At 32.8% G+C, this 27123-nt stretch overlaps 1 protein-coding gene across 4 annotated transcripts in view; it reads left to right on the top strand.

Annotated features, from left to right (window-relative positions):
• The window catches only part of LOC125054463, a 77835-nt gene that overhangs the window by 41888 nt on the left and 8824 nt on the right, over window positions 1–27123 (top strand). For all 4 annotated transcript variants that reach the window (XR_007117709.1, XR_007117710.1, XM_047656379.1 and 1 more), the window contains exons 3-16: window positions 14045–14250; window positions 14648–14752; window positions 16313–16395; window positions 17620–17697; window positions 18794–18870; window positions 19433–19497; window positions 19657–19825; window positions 22389–22525; window positions 23221–23425; window positions 23673–23837; window positions 24857–25050; window positions 25242–25338; window positions 25895–26143; window positions 26801–27066. Coding sequence is in view for 2 of the 4 variants with exons in the window: in XM_047656379.1 (XP_047512335.1) it covers window positions 14045–14250; window positions 14648–14752; window positions 16313–16395; window positions 17620–17697; window positions 18794–18870; window positions 19433–19497; window positions 19657–19825; window positions 22389–22525; window positions 23221–23425; window positions 23673–23837; window positions 24857–25050; window positions 25242–25338; window positions 25895–26143; window positions 26801–27066 (2096 nt within the window). In the remaining 2 variants the exon portion in view is untranslated. The remainder of the gene's footprint in view (window positions 1–14044; window positions 14251–14647; window positions 14753–16312; window positions 16396–17619; window positions 17698–18793; window positions 18871–19432; window positions 19498–19656; window positions 19826–22388; window positions 22526–23220; window positions 23426–23672; window positions 23838–24856; window positions 25051–25241; window positions 25339–25894; window positions 26144–26800; window positions 27067–27123) is intronic.

Genomic DNA, 27123 nt, shown 5'->3' on the forward strand with positions numbered 1-27123 from the left:
TTTCAATCGAAAATTCTGACGTCAAAATTTCAGCTTTTTTCAAAAAGTTGGTGTGCTTTCAGTTCATTGAAATCTCTACTTTCCTATGGTAAAAATATATATATATATATTACCATAGTAAATCTTCTCAGAAAACGCAAAAAATCGTATGCAGTAACGCCCAGACCTGTCATCCCCTTCCTTACTTCTCTATGAAATACGAAAATTTTAGCCCATCTAAAGGCTAATTTTTTTTTTAGGTCACTCAGGTATATATAAGTTATCTTAAAATAGTAATAAATAGGCATCTGATTATAATTTAAAGAAGATTCATAGAGAAGTAGGGAAGGGGATGACAGGTCTGGGCGTTACTGCATACGATGTTTTGCGTTTTCTGAGAAGATTTACTATGGTAACATATATATATTTTTTTACCATAGGAAAGAAGAGATTTCAATGAACTGAAAGCACACCAACTTTTTGAAAAAAGCTGAAATTTTGACGTCAGAATTTTCGATTGAAAATTAGGGTGTTTTTTCGATATTAATTCAAAATAAGGTGAACAAATAAATATTTTTAATCAAATAAATTACAGCGTATTTGGGACATAGAAAGGTAAGTTTTCACCAAATTTCGTTAAAAAAAAAATATTTTTGTTAAAGATAAAAATTAAAAACCAAAAACTTGGTTTTTTGAATTTTTCACATAAATTTTGAGGTTATGTGAAAAATGTGTGAATACAAAAGTTTTAGATCTTTTTATTACCTACAACTTTGCCGTTAAATTTCTTCGATAGGACTTTTAGTTTTGCCGGAAATCGAGATAAACCGTTTTTTACCCTTAAAACTCCCCCCCTACCCCTTCCCGACCTCAGATCGACCGTAATTTATTTTTCCTTTCATTTTTATCATATTCCCCTCCTTTTCTAATAGGTTTTATCCTACTGTAATTTTTTTTGGTTTCAAAAATTATCGGCACTGGTCTAATTGCCTTTGTAGTATCTACCAACTTTGACAGCGTATGAAAATCTAACTAAAATATCTACGTCAAATCGAATCTTTCAATTGTAAAAAAGCAGTACAAATATTTTTTTAATTCTCTTTGCCTGAGCGAAATATATATCACAGATTCGAAGCGACTAATATTTGCCAAGTTGTTATCAGTGAAAACTTATTAATATCGTCGACCGACATTTTTAGTTAATTTTTTAAATCAAAGTCAGTGCGCACGTCGTGCGCTGCGAGCAGAGAGCTACTGATCATCGATCCAACGGACGACTGACAAATTGACTTTGACGCATTGACAACAACAACAACCTCTATCTAATATATAAAATTCTCGTGTCACAATGTTCGTTCCCATACTCCTCCGAATCGGCTCGACCGATTCTTATTAAATTTGTATGCATATCCAGTAAGTCTGAGAATCGGCTACTATTTATCTTTCGAATCCCTAAGTGATAAGGGGTGTCCACTGCAAAAAATATTTTTTTATGATACAGCATACAAAAATACACACAACTCTTAATTTTCACCTCTCAACGATAAGCCCCTATTTTTTATTTGTACATTAAAAACTATTGACTTTAACTCTGAGGTTTATATATAGAGAAAAATTCACTGAACAACCTCAAAAATTTCATTCCGGAAAACCGAACAGTCTGTGGTAGCATAGCACAATGTTCCATGTTGGTATTTACTAAAAAGGTATGATATGTAAAGCTACGCATTATTTCTTAATTGTAATAAATAAATGTATTTTTTTTTAAATGAGCAGCGTTGGCCCAGTGGCTTCAGTGACCCACATCTAATCTGAGGCCGTGTGCACCAATGGACAATGGACTTAATGAATATCTTATACACGACATATATCTTATAACACTCGCTTCGACGCTGAAGGAAAACATCGTGAGGAAACCGGCATGCCCTAAAAGTCGATGGCGTGTGTCAGGCACACAAGGCTGATCACCTTGCTCCTTATTAGAACAGATACAGAAAATGCCTCGGGGACAGACCTTAATAGATTGTAGCTTTATATGTTTATTTAATTAATATGTCATAGTGCGTTATATATTTTATATGTCACATGATTAGATAAATTATGTTTAGTTTAGTTCCAAAGAACAGATTCGCAGGATTCCTACAAATTAAGTTATTTTTAAACTACTCAAGCCTTACTTAAGTAAATATTACTCTTCAAGTTCTTAGTCGAGCGATTTCAACTTTTATTAATTTATAAAGTTCGAGAACTTTCGCAAAGATTTTTCTACCATACAGATGAATACAAAACAAAAGGTTGAGTGAACTTAATTAAATTGAAGCTTGGAAGTTCAGTATAAGCTTTACATAACTTGGCACCTGGGTGTTTAATATAAACTGTAAAATCTGAGGTGATAAAATGAAAACCACATTACATAGAAGATTATGGTGTTTTGATTTTGATTTGATTGTGTTATTTATATATTTACTTACACATTAAAAAATTCTTGTGATGGTGGTGGATAAATTGATTAACATTTCGATGAACCGTAGCCTCACATCAAAATATTATAGAGCAAATATATTTTAAAATTAAGAAATCATATATATCGCATATTTTTTTATAGTTGTGGGTACACGTTGTTATGAAATAAATTTTAATACCATAAGTAACATAGGTACTATAATAATAATAATATAAGACTTTATGCAGACAGAATTTTTACATAATTTTAATCTTAAACTGGTGTCTCTAGTGAGTCCGTGACACCGACAACCCATCTGTTTGCCCAACTTTGGCAAAGGCCTCCTCCACTCTGCTCTGTTCTGAGCTTTCCTTGTCCATATTTTCCCAGTTACGGTTTTTATTTCGTCCTCCCACCTTCGAAACTGGTATAGCTACCTAGTTAACTTCTCTTATTTTTTGGGTACCAATATATGATCTTTTTGTTCCACCTTTCTATACCTCTTATTATATGAACAGCCCATTTCCATTTCAATCTTTGTATCCTCGTTGTGACCTCTTCAATTTTCGTGTGGTTTCTTATGATTTTATTATTGATTCTATCGGACTTCCTGATATTTAGCATGCTTCTTTCCATCGCCGTCTGGCATGTCATACAGGTACATATACTCTATAGGTAATAAATACAAACATTGTCTTTTATTTACGCGAGTACTACACGTTTAAATAAAATTTCTTGTATTGGTTGAATACTTTAACATGCTTAAAATTGCTTTTAATATGTCGCAGATTAAAAGATGTTGTTATTAACCACTTGGTTATCACTGTTACCCGTCATGTTGATTTTGAAATAAGTGCACACGTCCGGTGCAGGCCCCGATTAGAGAGCAATTGACACATTGACATTGACAGTTTATAATCTGTAAGATGGCTATGTATATATAAATGGCAATGTGTTTCCTTTTTTGCATTACGATTTAAAAGAATAAACTTACTTATAAAAATATAATAAGGGTACTATATGTGTAACTATATGTTATCAAATCTCGGTTAAATTTTCTTTCCGCATAAATTAATACCTTACTTTTAACATCGGATGTATTGTATCTTGTTTGGTAGAAGAGACAATTCCTACATCTAACCTCAATTGGTTTTTGTGATGTTCATAACGTTTTCGTCACAACAAAAACAAGCCACCAATTCACGTAGATAATTTATCTTTTAAAATTAAATCTCAACGAATACCAGTACGTGTACGAGTTACGTTCATATGCATTGTTCTGAACAAGTCGCGTCGTCTCTCAGGAGAATGCGAAATGCTTCTGTGCATTATACTAGTGCACGGAGAATAAACCTAACACAACCTTAATATTCCTAAAATGTTGTCCATATTTCTGCTTAAATTGCATTGCAGTTGCAATTCAAATATCTTCATTTAACAAGGCAGTAGAGCTATTTAATACTAACTGATATTTGAGGTAGTAGCCTTCAAAGGGCTAGCATGAACAATAAGTAAAATAAAATATTAACTATTATTATTTGTGTGAAAACCTTGAGCAGCAAGAAAAAAACGAAAAAAATCATACATTATTCGTATAGTAATATAAATAATAATAGTAAATCATCTTCGCATTTGAATACTCAAAAAATCTATGGATTTGTTCTACTGATCATTTGTGTAACGTTACGTTTAATGTTAAGTGCCGTTTTTGTAACTAATCTCTGTAAAAAATTTATATAAAACGACGCCTGTACTCTTTATCAAGTACTTTTTTCACCTGATTCTGTGTATACTTTATTGCAAATATCTCATGTATATTTTAACAGTCACTCTTGTGACAGGCAATCGTCAATTTTATCTATTTTTGTAGTGTAAACATTGGTACAAAAAAGACAATAACGATTGATTTCTCTTTTAAAAATAGAAAAACAATATCCGAACAGATAAGACATCGTTCCGAATGGGACGACCGATTTACGCGAAAGTATGGTGCGAATGAAAACAAATGGTCTGTCGAATCCAGCTAAGGACCCGGCTTTTCTTAAAGGCGCTTGCAGATTGGAATTCGCGTACAATAGAGAACATGCGGAGCCGGCACAGATCTGTAACACCGCAATAAATTGCTAAGCGATCCCGATAGACCCGTTACGCCTGTGTTTGAAACACCGACGGTTTAGTGGAGGTATCCTTATCAGTATATGGAGTGTGGAGTAGGTTGATGCAATACTGGGTCGGGTGGAAATAATACCGAGCTTGTCTATGGACACCACTAAAATGGGTGTTCATGGGTTCACTGCCCATTTTTGGGCGTCCCATAGGCTCGTTTGCCCCACTACGCTTAAAATAATGTCTCCAGTGTTTTTTAAGCTGGGCGGGGTAAAAGGTTAACATAAATGATAAAGAAAAAAAATTGATTGATCTACCTACTAGGTGACGAAGTCATAAGCCGTAAGTGTGTCCAAAAAAAGGTGACTGACTCAGTTTATAACGAAGCAATGTTGGTAGATTGCCAGTCACCTTTATAAACGCATCTGAAATGCATGATACACTACTCTTGAACCAATGACCCAATATATTATCAACAGGAATGCGAGTAAATCAAACATTAGTAATTAAGACAAGACACAGTATCTAATTATTTAAACAAGGTAATATAACAAATCTATATTCCTATTTTCTAAAAATGTTTTTGTCATATTAAATTACACACACTTGTCTGAAACTACCTTAACATTGTCTCATGTGTCGATTTCACTATAATATTTTACCTTATAAAAAATCGCTTGCTATATAAATCAATATAATAGGTACAGGTATAGTTTAGATACGTCCAATCTTGCTAGAAATGTATCAATATTTTCTTGATGAAGAATATTTTAAATGTATGACTTAATATTTGTGTAGAAAAGGAGTTTGAAACTTTGAAACTTAAAATTTAATTGAAAATAAATAACAATAATGTAAATATAAATAATAATAACAATAATGATAATTATAATTTATTATTCGCCTTACTAGACGAAAGTCTTTATCCTTATTAGTTAATTCCTTTTTTCGTCTATGTAAATCCCATACTTCTACATCATAATCTAAATAAAAATTAAATTGTGAAATTGAGAAAATGGCCACTGTCATTTCGTTTTATTTAATTTCATTGTTATCTGTGTAATTTAAATCTCGAATTCCGTTTCACAACTACAATAATTTTAAAATAAGAATTGCATTCTACCACAGAAACCGTCGCCATTTGAACTATTTCCGGCTGGCCAAAACCGTTTTATCTGGCTGTAAAGAGTCTCCGACAAAAGAGATCCGACGCAAATCCAGACTATCTTGTTACGGATGCCCATAAAATTTTCGTCGGAATTTTACGATACCTCCCTTCCTGACGCACACCGAATCTGACAATCAACTGAAATGATTAATTTAATGGATTTGTCAGGATTTACATCCTTTCAATAAAACGAGTACCAATTTATGTTATTTAATTAGACGCAAAAAGGTTCCATTGCTGAGATCCAATTCCGTTTTCTATGCTTGAACTCTAATCAAATAATGGGCTGATTCGCATTATACCGCGAAGTTTTGATTGATTATTATTCAAGCAAAAAATGTAAAAAATATATTTCAGACTATCTTCCAGTTTTGATTAGTTCCATTTTCGAAAGAATTTGAATTTGGAGAAATCCTAAATTCCAGTTTTCACCAGCAAAGAATTATGTGGTTTAAATACATTAGACCGAGCCAAAAACAGAAAAACAATAAATTATTCGTTGGTATTCAAAATAGTAGGAAAACATTGCGGCGTGAGGATTTGAGACAAAATACAAATAAACAGGAATTTTGCGGACTCGCATTAGGACTCGAAAGGGTCCGTTTTTATCGCTCGCATAAACTTATTGTTTCAAATGTACATGATATGATGAAAATTAAAAATCATTCTAATGCGATTAAAAAATTAAAAGAAATATATTTTGACGACTCATTGGACTAGTGGTTAGTACCCCTGACTGCGAATCCATGGGTTCCGGGTTCGATCCCCGGCTGAGACGAACATCGATGTGATGAGCATTTGGTGTTGTGCTTAGGTCTTGGGTGTTTAAATATGTATTTATATGTCTATCTATCTATAATATGTATGTATATCCGTTGCCTAGTACCCATAACACAAGCTTCACCAGCTTAGCATGGGATTAGGTCAATTGGTGTGAATTGTCTTTAAAAAAAAAATATATATATATATATCTATATTATACATGTCTCCAGAAATGGATCCTGACTACATTGTTAAAACTACTGAACTAAATGCGATGAAATTGTACCTGCAGTTTCCTGGGTTGGAATACACCTGATTTAAAAAATCATCTTGATATGATAAATTTGACAAATTATTATGAGTCTAGGAACAAGATAGAATTATGACTACTTTTGGTAAACGGGCCTACAAAAGTATTTTCTTTTAAAAACAGGGGCAGGAGTTTACATGTTTCTGTAAGTATAGGGTAAGATAGAGACTCAGCGCTAATTATCAAACCTCATAAAGATAATTGAAGAATAGGTACAGTATTTTCTCAAGGTTGGTACGACGGGCAGTTTTATTCTTCCTGCTTCCTATTCTTTCATTCTTAAAAATTAAAAAAAATCAACATCGAACGAACATCAACTAGTGTAGTACATTTATTTAGCTACATTAATGGAACCTTCAAATACGGTAACGTAAGAATTTTGTTGATTTATTCATTCGCGTTTTACGAGCTCGTAAAACGGGGCGTGTAAAAATAAAACCATAAACATCTGAATAGGAAGTTATGATGTGAACTGACAATGTTATACCGCCGGTATTAGGCTGGCTGTCGGAATCTGGCAACAATATCCGTCGTGATTGACGTGGAATTCTCTGTTTTCTTTAAACTGCATATCCTGATACCGAGCTCTCAAAGAAGATCGATCGAAGCTCTCAAAAGTAAACAATTTTTCTCGTTTTTGCAACATTTTTCGTTTCATTTCAGCTCATTTAAATTTTAGCTTTACTGTGTTATTCGATAATGAAGCTTTTGATTGGTGAAAGAACTTTCAAAATCGGTTTAGTGGTTTAAGTCTTTCCTCCATAATACTATGAATTATTAATATAGGGTTGAAATAATTTTAAAACTTGTTTAATGTGTACTTAATAATATACAAAGTGTGTATATGTAAGCATTTCTGTGTTATTTATTATAAACCGTATGTCGTAACTGTTTACGTTAAGCTTTTAGAAAATTTTGCTTGGATTTTTTATTTTTCTAATTATATGTTAGTAAGTAAATATTTTTGATAAATGTATTTAATTATTTTTTTAAAATATATCAAAGAGATATTATACCTTTGGAGTAGACTTATCTTAGTAGTACCAAGGGTTCAATTTGGCGCCTGGTAGATAGTACCGGTGACCCCAGAGCTGGTGCTTTCCTCGCTCAACGAATACGTATCGCAAAACAGCGAGAAAATGCTGCCGGCGTTAATGTACACTGCTAAGGGACAAAACTATTTCAATTTGTTTTACGTTTCGTTTTATTAGTTTTTAATTATTTTTGTTGGTACTATTTAGCTTAAGAAAATTGTAAATATACTTACAGATTTGATTGTAATGTTTAGATTTTATTTAAATAAATTATTTTAGAACTATCACACTTTTGAAAGTGTTTCCTAGTAAAACTTAATATATAGCGAGAATAAAAGGAAATCGTTGTAACATTTACACAATGTCAGATAAATTAAATGTGTAACCTTCTGAGATAAACTGTGGACAATGGATATTTTTTAGTATAGTTAAATACGGACATAGTTTTTATGTATACTTTAATAACAGCTACATGATATGGCAATAATTACTTTCTAGAACTAATACAACTACTAGGGCCATCTAGGTATTCATTCACTTCCCAGACTATCTGAAACGTGTTAACAAACATTGTTATCGACTATAAAATTTTATGATTATTTTCCAGAATTACAATCGCAAACTATAAGTAAGAAAAATCGGTAGTCTTTTGTTTTGTATTTGGTTAAAAGTTGCATAAGGATTTCACGTTTCAACAAATCTAAACCAGGGAGCTGTGGAATAAATCGAACTAGAAGGACAGGGAACTGTATTATCTTTAAGACAAAGTTTATTCATGCATGCATGCATTATTCACACTGTCCAGCTTAGTTGTACTTACAAAGTGCACGTCGTAACATTTTCTATTTGGCCTTATCTTAAGCTATTCGCGCGTCTATTGAAGTAGGGTTGGGCAACAACTAAAGTTTTGGAACATATATAATATTATTAGTTAACACAAAAGATTAGAACGTGTAGGTACTTTAGACTTTTAAAATCTACTGAGGTTAGGTTAGTAACCAGTCCGTTCCGCACGAAGTCTCGAAATAAAAGTAAGTCAACGCCGGTGTTGCCACGCTTTATATAGGTTTCTGCTACAAGATGGCGTTAGTCCGCTAACAATATATATAATGTGATGGAGAGCAATTTGGAGAAGCTGTGTTGGCCTAGATCCTTCAGCGCGCGACACTCATCCCGGAAGTAGGTAGGGTAGGTTCCAACTCCGGCTGTGTGCTAAAGGCCTTATCATACTAGCGAATTGAGAGCGGCTTCGGGGCCGAGCGGGCTCGCAGCGAATATGTCGCGAAGACGCCGCGCCTGTGGAACATTTTTTTGTTCTATCATCAATACTTTTCGCAGCGCATGCGATGAAAGACATTTTGTAAGCATTTTTTTTACTTCTTGGGTAACATTATTGTAGTTTAGTAGGAATCCTTATTTTTTGCAATTAAAATGTTAATCAGTATGTAGCATTCAAATGGTGAAAGAATTTTAAAATCCAGTACTTTTTGAGCCAATTCGTTACAAACATACTTACATACAAAGCTTTACTCTTTATGATATTATAGAATCAGATACAGAAATCTGAGACCCAGATCCATATTTTACATTTTTAATTATTTCGTTTTGACTTAATTCCCTCCGTAGCTTAGTGATTAAGACAGATAACATCATTGGGCGTACGTTAAAATTCCAGTGGTACAATAAATGCTACCGGTTGATGTGAAAAGAAGGTTCCTCTCCGCGAATATAATGATTGGAACGCCGATTACTGGCACTTATGTATCTCTAAATATATTTTATTTTTATTTCACAGAATACATAAGTCGTAAAATTTTGCATTTGCAAATCTTTGTAATGTATCAGCATTCTTGTCAGGAGCGCGACAAATGCATATCCTACTATAATATTATAAACGCGAAAGATGTAAGTATGGATGTTTGTTACTCTTTCACGTAAAAACTATTGAATGGATTTTAATGAAACTGTACAATAATATAGCTTATACAACAAAATACCACATAGGCTACAATTTATAAAGATATTGTGTGAATTGTCCAAAATATCGAGTAAGTAGGAAAAAAATCTACCATCTGCGAGCTATTCTGGCGTGCGCTGCCAAAACCGTTAGAGTTACACATATGTAATGTATGATGATGTGATGGAAATGTTTATCTTTAATAGCCCTACAAAAAGCCCGCCACAGTATATGTCTATGTCTTATGTGTAAGCCATTATAGCCAAAATAGTGAACCATAACTACAATAAAAATTGATAATTTATATCTAATGCACATTTGGTAGTACATAGTAAGTTGATTCCTAAATGAAAATAGATACTTTTATCGCTTCTGTAGTAGAATAAAACAGATACTTTTATCGCTAAGTAGATAAAATATGTCTTTCACGCTCCATCATTTGGACACATAATATTTTAATCCTGCGCAGACGAACTTGCTAGTATGAAAATATTTCTTTAACTTTATTTTTGGGTTGAGTAAAATATATTTAAAATTGCTAGAGGTCAATTACTTAAACAACAGAATTTTTTTCATCCACTACACAAACCATATAAAATACTTTATTACGTATGAAATCAAAAATCGCTTAACGTGAATCAATAGCACAAAAATGTGTATATTTCGGCATTTAAATGGCAACCCTACGTTCGATAATCCCTACGTCACTTGAGATTTGAAACTGGATTCGCGCGTTCCAAATGCAATCTTGATGCAGTTAAAGCGATTATAGGGAAACCTGTTTAAACTCAAACGTTAAAACCAGTTGCATAAAAGCTTTTTAAAACCACAAAATTGACAAAATTGTTGTTTTTTACTACTGAATTCGGTCGTTACTTTTTCTCTTAAAACCTTTATCTTCGGTTGTAATTGATAAAATATATGAATTAAAATTCCGTTCAACCTATTTAATGAAATTTTAATTTAATACAAGTAAATGTTAATGGTTTTTTTTCGTTGTTTTATTTTGTTATACCATTCGGAACTTAAGGTTTTGTATACCTTACATTGTATGTAAGCAACGGATAATACTTGTCTACTTCAATGGCGTTGCGGTGGCCGCGCGACCTTAAGTAAGCCTTGGCCTCAGATACTAAAGAACAGGTGTTAGGCTAGGTTTTATTAAATGCTTAATGCTGCCATAATAATTTATTAAACTAAACTTAAAAATGAACTTCATTAATTATCATATTTATAGTGAGATATCGAAACGATGCTAGTAGTTGCATTTCATTGAGAACTTGTTTAAAACTTTTAATGATAGCTAAATGAAAACTTCGAAGTCACCTGTGCACGCTTTTAATTTAATGAAGAAACTTCAAATTCGATATTTGATTCAGATATCTGTCAGAGAGAGGTTTATTGAAAAACAATTTATGCAAATTAAAATATTAGGTATAAAGTCTCAAAAAGGCGTTCATGCTTTGTGTTAAAGGCACAACCTCGTTCAGTTCTCGAAAAAAGAATAGTTCTTGCGGAATTATAAGCGAAAAAGGCTAAGAAGAATATAAGAAAAGAATTTAAGAAACAGATACAGAAATTTTATTAAAGGGGAATATGTCAAAAAAATCTTATTATAATTCTTAAGTAACAATAAAAACTATTGTATCAACCTATCAAAATTGGAATAACAAATAAAGTAATATCAAAGAATACTGGGCAAAATAATTTAAAAACAAAGTCAAAATTCGTTTCAACAATATGGCTAATATACACCAGAGTAACGGCGTTGGAAACAATAGTCTCCTTGTTGATGACCTAAGAGAGACTATACAGGAATTAGAGGCTTACTGTTAGCATTAATTCTCGTATACAACTGTACACAATAGATGATCTAAGACTCATGTTGGCACAAGGACCCTTTAGTATTATCAATACTGATCTCGGAGGCTTTGGAGGTGGCATCAACTGTTATTTTACATCCCAATTGTAAACTTCCAAAGGAAATTAAATAATTATAACGATGGAAATCAACAATATATAAATTTCTGTTAAGACACGTGTCGCACAATAATACAAATTTACGGGTAAAATTTACAAGGCCGGCTGTAAATTCCTGCTAATTCCTGGTTTATTCAAAGCTAATTCATACTAACCAATTTTGCATTAAGTAGTTTATTTTAAACAACAACATAGTATTAATGTTGTATATGATTGTTAGAAACTCTTTTGCAAAAAAACGGATAGGAAATTTACTTTTTAAGGTCGATTTTAGTAAAATTATTTGTCTGACGTGATCTATACCTGATACTTATAATCGTGTCAATTAATACGCGGGTTTTTCTTTTATGTTACAGGAGGCAGACGGGCAATAGGCTCATCTGATGTTAAGTGATACCGCCGCCCATGGACACTCGCACTGCCAGTGCAATTTTTTACTAATTTTTGATGAATTCTTTAAAACCGATGTACATGACCAAACAATAAGAAGTGGTTGGCAATAAAGACAAATTATTTTTTTCCTAAATACCGGCAAACATCGGCCATGAAGATCCATGTTGCCAAGTCGTAAAATATATATTTGTTGATTTCTGCGTAAGCTTTGTGCGAGTGGTCATAATTTTTATCGTTATTTGGAACAACGGTTTTGATTACAGGAGCCGCTTTGCGTAAATACAGAACATAAATACGTCATGATCGTAGAACAATGTCGGATTTGAAAAAAAATCCAAAATCCACTTTTTATCATATGTATACTTGTGTATTGACTAAATATTACGGTTACGTTAAAATAATCCATGTGTTTTAAATTTCAAATTAATCAGTCGGTAAAGTGACGGATTTGATAGTAACTTGTAATTTTTCTAGAAAACTGTGTTATTTAATGTGATTATTTTTATTTTGTTTCAAAACAAACCCTTTTGTTTGCTTGTATGCCAATTTTTATAAAATAGTTATGACAAAACTATTTGTCAGATCCGTCACTACATAGATATTTATCTGAGATGAGACTGCTGTTGAAGGTATTTTTGAAGCGATCAGAAATCCACATAACCCACTCCTAAATCATTTACCCTTTCAACTATTCCCTCCGTCCTTGTATTTATTTCAATGTCATAAATAAATGTCAAATGAACATCGACTATAATTAAAGTTTATGCTCGAATATCCAAGACGATAAAGTCTGAAACATTTTTGAAATATATTCTAAATTAAATCAAGAAAAGTGCCAGAAGCATTTTGTTCACAAAAGATTTCTCAGGACTCATCCTTTTCGACAAATTCGTGTTGAATTTAAATTTTATGTTGTTGTCGTCTGGATGTTTGATTCTGTAAGTAGTAAAAGTACTTTGTACTTTCCTTTTATTTAATGATAATACTATTATTACATTAAACTGTTAAATCTTATTGTCTAAACGCTAATGTTTATAAACAACTTTTAATTATAAGGAAAGAACATAAACCGTTTGGCCTTTAAAATGGTTCCATAGGGACTGAAATGGGTTTTATGCGGGAAATCATATTATGTATGAATCAACTATTGTTAATATTTGTCAGGAAATACCAAAAATATATATATCTTTAACTATAAAATCTAAATTATGTTTAAAATTTCGACGTTTACATAAAAAAGGCACTTTATACTATCAATGTTGACTTATAACTAAAATCTACCAATATTTAAGCAATACTTCTTACCTACCGTTTGAGAGCATAGTAAATATTTCGAAAGTAATTCGCAGTAAATATTCTTAAACGACCTTTCCGTTGATGTGAATGGCACATTAAAATAACCAAACATTTCGACGGAATCCGATAAGTATTCAAAGTCTGAAAAATATTTGTAGAATATTGAATTTTGCTCAAAGTTCCCATAACTTGAGTCAAGGTACAAAAGAAATGTTAATATTTTTTCCATTAACGGATGGCATTAACTTTTGTACAAAGAATTACGATGATGTGAAATCTTTTATTTGGGACGGCACAAAAATAAATAAAAACACAAAAAATAATAATTATTATAACTTCGAAAAATACACAATAAAGCATAGCATATGTCTGAACATTGGCTCTGACACTGATAAACAGCAAATGTTAGCTGTATCTTGCAGTATTTTGCGGAAAAGATAGTTATTGATATGTGATATTATTTTTGTGGTATCAGAGGTATAAGCAAGTAGCGAAGCTGAATCTCTTTACCATTAAAGCACAAACTCAACAATGTAATATGATATAAAAACCACATTTTATTTAAAAACGTTTAAATTAAAAAGTAATGATTCTTAATATTTGTTTTATTAACCAGGTCCAAAGTCCAGTTTTGGTGGTAGAACTGACACTAGACCGGTTAGAAGGCACTCAGCTACGAGCATTGGGCCTTCTGCAGGTGTTCGGACTCAATGTAACGTTCGCTGTGCGGCCACCCGCCCTTACGCCCGCCCAAGCACAGGCTTCCTGCAGCGCAATTGAGTGCCGTTTGCTTGGACATTGTTATGCCTCTTCTGATTTTACGTAAGTTTGACTATATAATTCAAACCATGGACATATAAGCTTAGGCTTTTGTATAATTTTGACGCCGCTTCTACTTTGATTATGCACGTGTGTGATATTTCAAAATTACGCGCGCGTACATTTTTACAACTTTACTCTTTCTCTAGTATGTAATTGTGTTAGTATAGCATTTAAATTGAAATGTCTATAATACCCGTAGTATTGCTGTATTCCTTCATACACTAGCTTTTTCACAAGAGACATGCAGTTCTCAAATGAAATTATTGTTTGGACATCAGATAATTTACAAGGTAGAATAAATAGCATATTATTACCGAGATACACAATCTTACTTGAAGTGTTAATCATTAAAACATGTTATTTTAGTTACCTTAGTGTTTTATATTGTTATTTACAGAGAATTCTCATGTTCATGCTTCGAGGGCTATTCAGGTCCCGACTGCGGTATCGGCCCATTGTGTCCTACCACATCTAACTTATGCAAAAATAACGGAATATGCAGGTAAGATATATTTAAAATTCTACTTAGAAATATATTTACTCCATAGATAAATCATGTAATATGTATACACAGCGACAATAGTTTAAACAACTTTTACATATTTAAGGTAATTATGTAAAAGTTGTTTCACAGGTTGCGATTTTTGATGCGCTTAAATCTCGTTGTTCCAGTTTGTTGGAATGTTAATTTAGGGCCTTTTTAATTGTTTTGTTTTGACCATTGTAATCATAAATTATGACAAAGACAGTTTTATACGGAGTATAAATAAAACCAGAAACACAAACATTTCCATAGCTTTGTTAGCTTGATACGTCAAAACGTTTATTTCTTGACAGCTCGAATATAACATCAATTTGGTTTATTATTCATTATACGGAAACAGTTAACCAAGTACTATCGAGGTTTTAATATCGTCACTATTCTATTACGTCATCACGCTATTCACCACGTGTGGCGCACATACATGCGCTCTCACACGCAAAAAAGTATAAAGAAGATAGAAGAAAAAGAAGGATTTGATTAAAGCAACATACATAAAAAAAGATATACGAAAAACACAGTCTCTTTAGCCAAAATTGGGCTTTAACTCGGCGATTTTGAGTAATGATAAACTGAAAATAAAAGTTTCTAAAGTCTTGCTAGAGTTTTTACTTTATTAAAGCAATAACAATTATTAAGACAAAGTTACGCATTTTCTTAAAGTACTCCGAAGCACTTTTTGTTAATTGCCTCGTGAAGAGAGGTAACACAATTTATATCTTCCTTCCACTGAAACTTTATTAAGTCTTAACTTTTAAATTAATTGCAGGATTTATTTGCCTCATTTTTTAAAGTAAATGAAAATATTAAAGTGCACTTTTTAACCAACAATTAGCGAACTTGCTGCGCAACAACTATGAATTAAGAATTATGAAAACAAGTGGCGTTTTCGCGAAGTTTTGTTTAAAGTTTAAATTTAATAGCCTTAAGAATGCAGCCATTCTGTATTTAACTTTTCCGAGTTACACGCCGCTCATTTCTCATTTAAACTCTTTATTAGACATGGGCTTGTTGTATTATGAATTTATTCATAATTACATTAGACCTTCTTTATGTGGGAACTTCTTTAGGTTTGTAGCAATGTCAAAAACGGTTGCGCATTCAAGACTGCATAACATTTATTACTTACAAAACACACACACAGAAATACACAAAATAATAATAATACATAATCAAAAAAGAAAAATAATAAAAAAATATGAAAAGAAAAAAAAGGAATAAGGTTTTCTTTACCTACTGTAAACAAAAAATTACTAGTAAAAAAGGTACGACAATGTTAATGTTCTGTAAGATGTTCCTGTTGATCATTTAACAATTTATATAAGAACGTAACACCGGCTAGAGATCTCCGATCGTACAGTGACATATCTTCATCTTATTTCATATTCATTTACACGTCCAATAGTATTCAGTAAACGGAATACTCTTGGTAAATAGCAACCATGAATATACGAAGCATCAAGCTTTGACCCCAAATTAAAGGACTAAGGCACCGATAGTAAAAGCCTTTGTAATTTTCAGGCAAATGGGGCCAGCGGCCGTAAGTTGCATCTGTGCGCCGGGCTACACTGGCGACCTTTGTGAATCAGAAATAGCCGCTCCAGGTATATTTTTGCTAACAAAGTTTATGGTTGAGGTTTTATGGTCCTTTTAGAAGATAAAAGGACCATCGTTTTAATGTATACATTGATCTTTGATTTGGAGTTTCGTAACTGATTAAGTGAGCTTCAACGTCCTTCAAGAAAAGGGTTAGATTTCTTTTAATGGCCGTCGGTTGTGTCGTGGATTGAATCAGTGAGCGTTCTGGTGTGTGGCTATAAAATTATTTTTTAGTACCAACATATTACTCTTTATATTAATCTTTAATGTCGTAGATTCGAACGCCGGCTGTACGCATTTAAAACTCGCTCGTACGCGAAAAACATCAACAACAACATAAAGTCTATTAGGAAAACAAATGATTACGAAATAAACACAGTAATATAAGGTCCTAACCTAACAAACTTTTCATTTTGTCTGGAATCCTTTCAAAACAAAGAATGTGTATTTCATAGGCTTTTTCGTCATAGACTTAGAGTCGCCTATTACTAGTAAGTATTTTAGCAAATACGACTGAATGTTAAATTTTAGCTCAAACTAAAAGTAATATAAGACCACACATAACTCAAAGAGCCACATGTCTAGTTGCGAAGTTGAGAAAGTTTGCGAACAGGTGCACCGCAGTAATAAACCTTGCACACGTATTGTGTCGTCTTAGTTTAACGAATCTTTTATTGATGTAAGACGAGCGATAGGAATCTTTAATAGTTATCTAGGAGATGAGATAAGTAGAATAGGACAGGAGGCTCATTTGACGTAAGTCATCCTCAGAATATGAATGGATTTTGAATCGAACTCACCTTGCTAGATGAAGTGAGATCACTAACGATTTTGACAATTGACATTTGTATTATGCGAGATAATTTATAAATATATATGTTGATGTTTATGTACATAGTTACATTGATTAAATAAATTTTGGGAGGAATTCTTATACTTTATTTGTCATATCAATGAGATTTTTTAATGTGTTTTGCTACTGAAGAAATCCTTCGGATGGGGATCAAGGGGATGGTCAACAGTGGTAGAGATATGTTAATTTCATTTGATTGATTTGATTAACGGTGTATCATAATACTTCATATTATATACATATTTTATAATATTATATTTTAGTTTTAGTTCCTATAAAGGTTTTAAACGAAGTTTTAACGATTTTAACCTTAAATTGGTTTAAACTTCGAATTTTAACTGATACTTATTTTCTAAAATCTTTATTTTATTTAAAGAGTGCGGAATTGAAGAATGCTCAGAAAACTGTAAAGAAGGAAAAAATTGTGACTGCAATCCGAAGGACAGTGATAGCAGTAAGTATATTTGCTTATGTAAAATCATTTATATTATATAACAAAGAGACACAACTGTATCTTCGCGATAAACTCAAACTCTACTGTACGGGATTTTCATGCGGCACATGAATAGATTCAGTACGAAGGCTTTACAGGGACAGTAAGACATGTAAAGCCGGGTGAGTCGCTAGTGTATTATACATTCATGCCTATTTGCCCATGACGGACGCCCCAGCTTTGATAGTCAGGAGAGGATACTTACTGGGGATCCACGGGACTTTTGATTAAACTCAGTTTCAATTTATACAAGGATCGGCAAAAGGGAAGTATAAATTTACGAGTATAGTGCCATACTCACCATTGAAAAATCCTGTCATATACACTTCACTGGAATAAAACACGTGATTATCAGTTATTTGGACAGAAAAGTTGAAACGTAATTTTTTCTGTAATTTTCAAGATAACTATAAGATAAAAAAATAAAGCTTATTCGATTGTTTACAATTTTAACCTTCATACTAAGAATAATAATAATTAAAAATTAAAAATAGAAAACTAAAATAAATGTAAAAAGTTTCGTCGTATGGCACGTGTAACCTTAATGCTGGAAACATTTCCCCATTGTAAAACAATACTTATTCTTTGAGCGAGGAAAGCACCAACTCTGGGGTCATTGGTATTATTCCAAGCGCCCACTTAAATCTTCAATTAGCGCCTGTGAACTTGAAACCCACATCGCAAGAGGCTCTACTCCAAACGGAACAACATTAAAGTTGGAAACGAAAGACTCCTATATCTCTGCCGTATATTATTTTCCGCCTGCAAAGTATCTAATTTTTTTAGATTCTTTTTGTTAATTGCGAGATTGTTGTCTTTTGTATGTATGTACACTAAACGCTTTAAGCACAGATATGCCTCTTCCTGACGTTTGATGCTCTTACTCAAAAAGGAAAAAAATGTATTCATTTATAACCTACTGTTTAATTTTATTTATTTGCTACAGTATGAGAACTATCTATATTTGTAATGTGAGGAACATTTACCACGTGCCAAAGCAATGTAGGACTGTACATCAAGTCTCTTATATTAATATGACTGCTGATTTTCCTTTCAGTTTCTGCTCGTTTTGAAACAAAACTGCAGATCGCAGATAGCGGAAATGCAAATATAACCAAAGAAGTCACTGAGCAGGTACTTCGTTTGATTGTATAAAACATAGTTTATATCCGGCTCGTAAAGTCTCAGCTCTGAGGAAAAATAGATTTGCCTTGTGCGCCATTTACACAACTATCTGCGCTGTACCATTATGCGAGTGATAGTTGCTTAATTTTTCTTTCAATTTATTTTATTTGTAGACTAGAACATTCTGGGTTACATTTAAGTTACTACAGTTATTAATGATAATAATTTACGAATATGGTACAACTGAAATACTAAGTCATAATTTGTAGATCGCAACTTTCAAGAGTGAAACGAAAATTAAGCAACCGTCAACCGCGCGACAGCGCACATACTAAAGCTAGTACGGTAAACATAGTGACAGGCATGTTTTAAAACCAAAATTTGACACGGTGGATGTTACAGTAGGCATATTACTTGCCTATAACAAACAGATGCAGAGAACCATATTGTCTTGTAGAAATTAGATTATTATTGCTTTACGCGTGGACAGGATTGAATGAATGATGAATGTTTGAAAATGGCTGAATGAATGAAATGATGAATTATTGGACGAATAATATACATTTTTCAGATAACTGATTATCTGCGATCATCAAACATAACTCTACACGATGAAATCGAAGTCTTAAATATAAGGTAAGAATCTATAAATTTATTTTGTTTTTAAAAATCTCGTATATATATATTCTTGTGTCCGATATTCTTGTGTGCTTTTTTTTAAATATTTGAATTTATTTATCACCAGTACGTATTTAATGACCCGTATACAATATTTTGATGGGTATTTTATTTCAGTTCAGCAAACCACAACAGTCGCACTGTATGGTTGCGTGTTTGGGGATTACGGCGTGAGGCCGGCGCAGTTCGAACCGCTTTAGCAAGACTTGCGTCACGCGGCACTGACTCGCTTCGACTCTTGCCCGTGACATTGCACTTTGAAATGCAGCCTGCACTTAGCTTACACGTGAGTTACGCATTTATTTATTCTTTTGTTTGTGTCTTTGCGTATTACTATATACGTACAATATGAAGCCCGTAACCATGAACAAAATATGTAGGATTATAGAATGTAGTAGGATTAAATTTGTTAGCTATTTTGAAACATCTTGTTAGAAAGGGGTTATCAGTTTTAAGTATGATATATGGTGTCGTTGGAGGACAATATTTGATTATCACAATCTGGAGCATCTAAGCACGTGATGTAAATTTCGGAAGTGTGCATGTGTACAATTTTTTGTATAATATCGAAATCAGGTATATTTTATGATGAAGTAGATTCGTTTATTAAACTAAACATTACAATCAAATATACAGTATTTACAATTTTCTTAACCTACATAAAAATAATTAAAAAATTAATAAAAAGAAAATTAAAACAAATTCAAATAGGTTGGTCCCTGTGGCATACACTGCCTTTAACGCTGGCAGCATTTCCTAGCTGGATTGCGATACTTATTCGTTGAGCGAGGAAACCAGCAGCGCATTTTATTATTAAATTAGTTCAGTAGTGTTTAAAGTCGGTTCCTTTTCCTTACCATTTTTTATTTTATCGAATACCTAATAAATTATATAATCCATTTCATTAAATGGCACTCCACATTATGTGATGATAAAATCCAAGATGACAGGGACGCGACACATACAAAGTTCCTAATAATAATTTTACTATACAACAAAATTGTGTTAAACCTAATAAAGAGAAAGAACAAAGCTTATCAGGTATTTATTTTAAGCGCGGATACAATAAAAGTCCCGATGTACAGCCATTTGAAACACCCAGAAAGTTTAATTATTTCCAACGTGCAATCCTGGAGAAGTGTCCTAATTACAATTGGCGTTAAGCCAGACATTTATCTCGTTAATTTGAGTTAGCGCCTTTATTATCAAGACTGGTTCTAGGAAATACATACCATTTTCAAACCACAATTTAAGTGTTTTACGGCAAATGATTGAAGGCAACTATTATTAGTATTACATCAATATAGTATTGGTAAAGACGCGTCATAGCTTACTGCTAATCTTGATGATGAGCTGATAGCTACGCGTTAAGTGATATGGGATGTCCACCCCTAACATTTTATTTGAATTTTTTGGACGAAATTTTAATTTTTTATAATGTGCCATTAAAAAATACATACAACCCTACATTTTCACCCCTCTACGATTAACCCCTATTTTTTATTATGGTAGATAGTTATTTTTATTAAACTAAAAAATGTTTCCTAGAAATAATATAGGTACATGGCAAAACGTTGGCCGGGTCAGCTAGTAGCCATAAACATCAGACAATGATAAGTGCATTCATTTATATATTCGACCAGTGCCGATAATTTTTGAAACCTAAAAAAATAATAGTAGAATGAAACCTATTGGAAAAGGAGGAGAATATTATAAAAATTAAAGGAAAAATAATTTACGGGCGATCTGAGGTCGGGAAGGGGTAGGGGGGGAGGTTTAAGGGTAAAAAACGGTTTATCTCGATTTCCGGCAAAACTTAAAGTCCTATCGAAGAAAGGTAAATGGCAAAGTTGTATAAAAAGATCTAAAACATTTGTATTCACACATTTTTCACATCACCTCAAAATTTATGTGAAAAATTCAAAAAACTAAGTTTTTGGTTTTTTATTTTTATCTTTTAGAAAAAATTATTTTTTCAAACGAAATTTGGTGAAAACTTACCTTTCTATGTCCCAAATACGCTGTAATTTATTTGACTAAAAATATTTATTTTTTCACCTTATTTTGAATTAATTTAAAAAAAACACCCTAATTTTCAATCGAAAATTCACCCGTCAAAATATCAGCTTTTTTCAAAAAGTTGGTGTGCTTTCAGTTCGTTGAAATCTCTACAAAAAAAAATACCATAATAAATCTTCTCAGAAAATGCAAAAAATTGTATGCAGTAACGCCCATACCCGTCATCCCCTTCCTTACTTCTCTATGAAATACGAAAATTTTAGCCCATCTAAAGGCTAAAAATTTTTTTAGGTCACTCAGGTATATATAAGTTATCTTAAAATAGTAATAAATAGGTTTCATGTTTTAATAGTGCCTTCAAGATTTACTAATAATTTAATTGCTTGTCCTGTAAACTAATGAAATTGCATTTATCATATTCCGATTTATGCCCACAGAATTATGTATGTACCATTTTAAGATTGTAAGATTTCAGTTACGAACTATGTCGGCAAATTTTAACTTATCGTTTATAGCGTTCGTCGTTGAATATTTAATATTATTTTTACTATTTTAACGGCGTATTTGTTGACGCTAAAACGTTATGTTTGATTAAGAAACACAAAACAGTACATAGCCGTAACGATTCTACTAATACGGTGTGTTTTAAAGGAAAATACTTTTAAAACTATAAATAAGATTACCCACGTTACATAAATTAGGGCCTTTCGTTGAATTTAGCTCTAAACCAACGTTGCCAAAATACGAAACGATAAATTACGGTACTCTTGAGATACATAAATTACGAAATAGGTATCTATTTCATAAGCTTATTTATTACATCATTACAGAAATTAATAATAAATCAGCATCCAGAAGTGTGGGAAGGTGCAGAGTTCATACTGAGTTGTATGTCTTACGGCTCACCTAGTATCACTTTCACGTGGTATAAGGATGGAGTCAGAATCAACTTTAAAGGTACTACGAGGTATGTAGACAATATTTTATATATTATTATCACCCTGAATATTTTATATATTAAATTTTTGTATTTGTATTATATGTACTACAAAAAGTTGAATTGTCATTCAAATTCGACTCTACAAATTGAAAAATGCACGCAGAAATTGTGCCTCTGTAAGTCGAAATTTCACTAGTTAAATTCTTAAAAAAACTCGAAGTTCTTGTGAAGTCGAAAACTCGTTAAGTCGAATTTTGAGACTCACACTATAATCGAATTGTAATTTAAAACGAAAACAGAAAAGCAACATCTCAATAAAAACAAGATTTATAATATTTCTTTAAAAAAATAACTTTTAAAAATTCAGTTGAAATAAATCGAATTATATCGACTTTTGACCTAGTGGCTTGACTCTCATACCTGAGGTCGTAGGTTCGATCCACGGCTGTGCACCAATGGACTTCCTTTCTATGTGCGCATTTAACATTTGCTCGAACGGTGAAGGAAATCATCGTGAGGAAACCGTCATGTCTTAGACCCAAAAAGGCGACGGCGTGTGTCAGACACTGGAGGCTGATCACCTACTTGCCTATTAGATTTAAAAATGATCATGAAACAGATTCAGAAATCTGAGGCCAAGACCTAAATAGGTTGTACTGACCTACTGACCACTGATTTTTTAAAACTAATTTCTTTAAATGTATCGAATAATTGCTTTATAGAGGTATATGGACTCGGACGGTCGCAGAAGACGCGTTAGGCCGCCGTATGTCAGTACTAGGAGTGTCGTCTGCCAAAAAGCTGGATAGTGGCAAGTGGTCCTGCGCAGCCGAAGACGCGGGTCGACGGAGGTGTAGTGCCTTGAGAATTACAGTTTTCCGTCCACCAAATATCATCCTTGTTCCATCCACACTTACACTGAATAAAGTAAGATGTTCGTACCATTTTCGTACTGTCAAATTAGATACTAACAAATTCTAAATAAAGTAACATTGGCGTATATAATTTCTTCTACCACGTTCTCATTCCCTTTTTTTTGACGACTCATTGGTCTAGTGGTTAGTACCCCTGACTGCGAATCCATGGGTCCCGGGTTCGATCCCCGGGTAGAAATAAGGCGATACATTAAACGGAGGTGTTATTGCACGTTTTTATTGGAATCCAAAAATTTCAGGGTGACAATGTCAGTATAACCTGTTTGGCCGGAGCAGGAAGGATACATGGGACATTAGGGTTCAGTTGGGCTCGAGAGAAAAGTCTCCTTGCCCTGGCACCAGGCCGTGAAGTTTGGGAGGATCTTTACCCCGCTGGGAGTGTACTTAAATTATATAACGTTCAGGTAAGGTAACTTTGCTAAATTTGCGGAATCATTTCTTCTATTAAAATTCTCACTTATTTAAGTATGATATTTAATTAAACACTCACTCTGTGATGCAACGTATTCTAAAATAACTTAGAGTTAAACATTTGTATATTAAGTGGGATGGCACTACTTATATTATGATTGTACTTAGGTATTTAAATGTCTTTGGTTATTTTGCATCCATTCTTAAAGTAATTGTAGATACAAATACAAAACAGCTTTAACAATAGTATCTTGTATAATGATCTAATAGATATACCTAGACTTTGTTATTTTTGCCGAATTATGATAATTCATTTATTGAATATTTCTTTAAACTGCGCACTTATTTTACTTTTGACAAGAGATTAGAGTAAGATTCAGAGATGATGATGTATTGGATTTTGACATTCGAGAGTCATAGTTTGTATTAAGTCTCGTTTCTTAATCTGTTTAATTAGTATTAATTCGTTGCAATAGGTGGCTATAATACTGTAAGCATTTCACTCTGGAGTCGAAGTGGGGTTAATGTTAATTTTACTTAACTCATTAAATGTTATAAAAAGATAACATATTAACAAAACGTTAATTGTTAAATTTGGTTAAGGATACAATTTTGTTATTTTAGTTAAAATAACATTGGTTAATTTAACATTGCAGTTATATTATCTGATAAGGATTTCGTTATGCTAAAGAATAACATGTTATGTAAAACGTTAATTGGTTAATTTTGTTATATCAGTTAAAAATAACGATCTTAATACTAACAGTGCTAAAATATATTTATTGTTAATCTGCATTTAGCATAATAAATAAATCGTTATAACTTTTATTACACTCCTCTACTACGGGGATGTCATGTTTTCTGTGCCAATTAAAAAATACTTTGTTTTCTTACAAATTTAAATTGTACAAATAAATGAACAGAATCTCATCCATAAAATTCTACGCATTTTAATTATTGTGCAATTTAGTATTACGCGAATAACAATATCAAAATTATTTTCTTTTTGCAGAAATCCGGTGAATACAGCTGTCAAGTGTCATCAGCAGCTGGTGCCAACTCTAAATCCGTCACAGTGTGGGCACTAAGCCCAACTGAAGATGTGTGTCCAAGTGAACCCTCCCATGGTATTCGATGGCCTCAAACCGCTCCAGGTGCTCATACTGTGGCTAACTGCCCAGTTGGATATACTGGTGAAACTACAAGGTAGTCATATATTTAACTTTCATAAAAAAACTTAAACTGAATTTGTACCGATTTAACAGTTTTTTTTAAAAGATTATTTCTTTGCGGATACGGAGAATATTGTGACAGAAGTCGCAATACAAATAAATTTAATAAAAAAATGTTAGCTAGTAACAAAACTATCATATTTAATTTTTTTTTTTTTTTTTCAGATTTTGTGAACCAAAAACGATTCAATCTGGCGTAAAGTGGGCTCATCCAAATTTCTCCGGCTGCATCGACGAATCATTACAAGATACTTATGAACAGGTAAATTCTCAATGTTATTAGGTTATTGCGAGGTGTATTTGCTTATATTTAAACAATCTTGGCATTAATTACCTACTTTATTTTTAAGTACCTGCTTTTAAATGAAATGATAGTCACGCACATATACTTGGGTAAATACATACTTGGGTTCAGATTAAACAAATGGGTTGATTTAATGAATTTTCTCTTGACTGATACATAATAATGTTAGACTTCATACTTAATAATAAGAATATTTAAAATTACTTTTTTATCAGACATAGTTGAAACAAATAAAACCATGTTTTGTGGTAGTGGTGTTAGAAAGAAAACATATATTGACTAAAATTATCGATATATTTTTGATTTTTTCTTATATTTTATAGAACAGGGGACAAACAGGCAGGAGGCTCATCTGATATTAAGTGATACGCCGCCCATGGACACTCTCAATGCCAGAGGGCTCGTGAGTGCGTTGCCGACCTTTTAAGAATTGATAAGCTTTTCTTATAGGACCCTTAGTTGACTTCATAACATCGGAGCAAATAATATTTTGTATTTTTTTTAACAATTTCAGTTCACTCGAATATCTTACGGCTACTCCTGGGTGCCCGTAAACGATGTTTTACGCCAATACGGATCAATACTCCGATCTCTGCCTAGTCATCCGGGTGCCGCTACAGTACCACTTCACCATAATCTTGATATCCTAAATTATCTCCGGTCTCCCGTAGCACAGAGGAAGGAAAGAGAATTAAGTGCTGAACCACTCTTGAGGATATACGACATGTTGCTGAAGTATCCCGAAGGATTCCTTGATGAGCAGGTATATATTACAAGTAATCATTGCTTTGGATTCAACGTGCGCTCTCATCCCAGAGCTCATATGTTCGATCCCCGTCTGTTCACCAATGGACTTTCTTTCTTTATGCGCATTTTAACATTCGCTAGAACAATGAAGGAAAACATCGTGAGGAAACCGGCTTGCCTTAAGCCCAAAAAGTCGACGGCGTGCGTCAGGCACAGGAGGCTGATCACCTACTAATCTATTAGATTAACAAATGATCATGAAACAGATACGGAAATCTGAGGCCCAGGCCTAAAAAGGTTGTAACACCACTGATTTATTTTATTTTTAATAATTTCTTTATCAATTGAAAGTATATAGATTTACCGTTTCAAAATGTAATCCAATTGCTCTGTTTCAGTAGATAGTTTTGCATTACTTAATTTTTTTTTAATTTTTCCTTTGTTCGGGTTGAAGCGAGAGTTATCTAAAATTTGTATTGTTTCTTATTATTATATAGATCAATATTCACCAAAATGTTTAATTTGAGGCAGAAGTTCAACAAATAATAATATCCAACAGCCAGAAATACAATATTGCATTCCATATCCATTCTTATAGGAGTTGGTAAACCTCACGATTTAGTCCGGTGAAAAGAATAAATATAGTTTGTTATACAATCGATAATCTTTTCAGAAAATTTACGATCTCCAAAACGCAATAGTGGACACAGCGACAATGAAGGAAGAACTTCATTTTGTGGGCCAAGACTATTCTGCAGAAGTCAGATTAGTATTAGACAAAGCACACTTCGTTTTCCCATTAAGCCCGAATTCTGAAGAATGGTTATTGACCTCTTTGGACGTGGAAGTAGAGGGTCAGGGGAACGTGTCTATGGCTGTAGTTAATTATAAGGATCTGTCGTCTCGCCTACCTTCTCTGCGAAGATCTATTGGACTCATGTAAGAATATACAGTTAATAGCGACTTTGAACAGTAGGTAATAGAAATAAAATCTAA

Source organism: Pieris napi, chromosome 12, assembly GCF_905475465.1.
Source record: "Pieris napi chromosome 12, ilPieNapi1.2, whole genome shotgun sequence".
Classification (NCBI taxonomy): Eukaryota; Metazoa; Arthropoda; class Insecta; order Lepidoptera; family Pieridae; genus Pieris; species Pieris napi.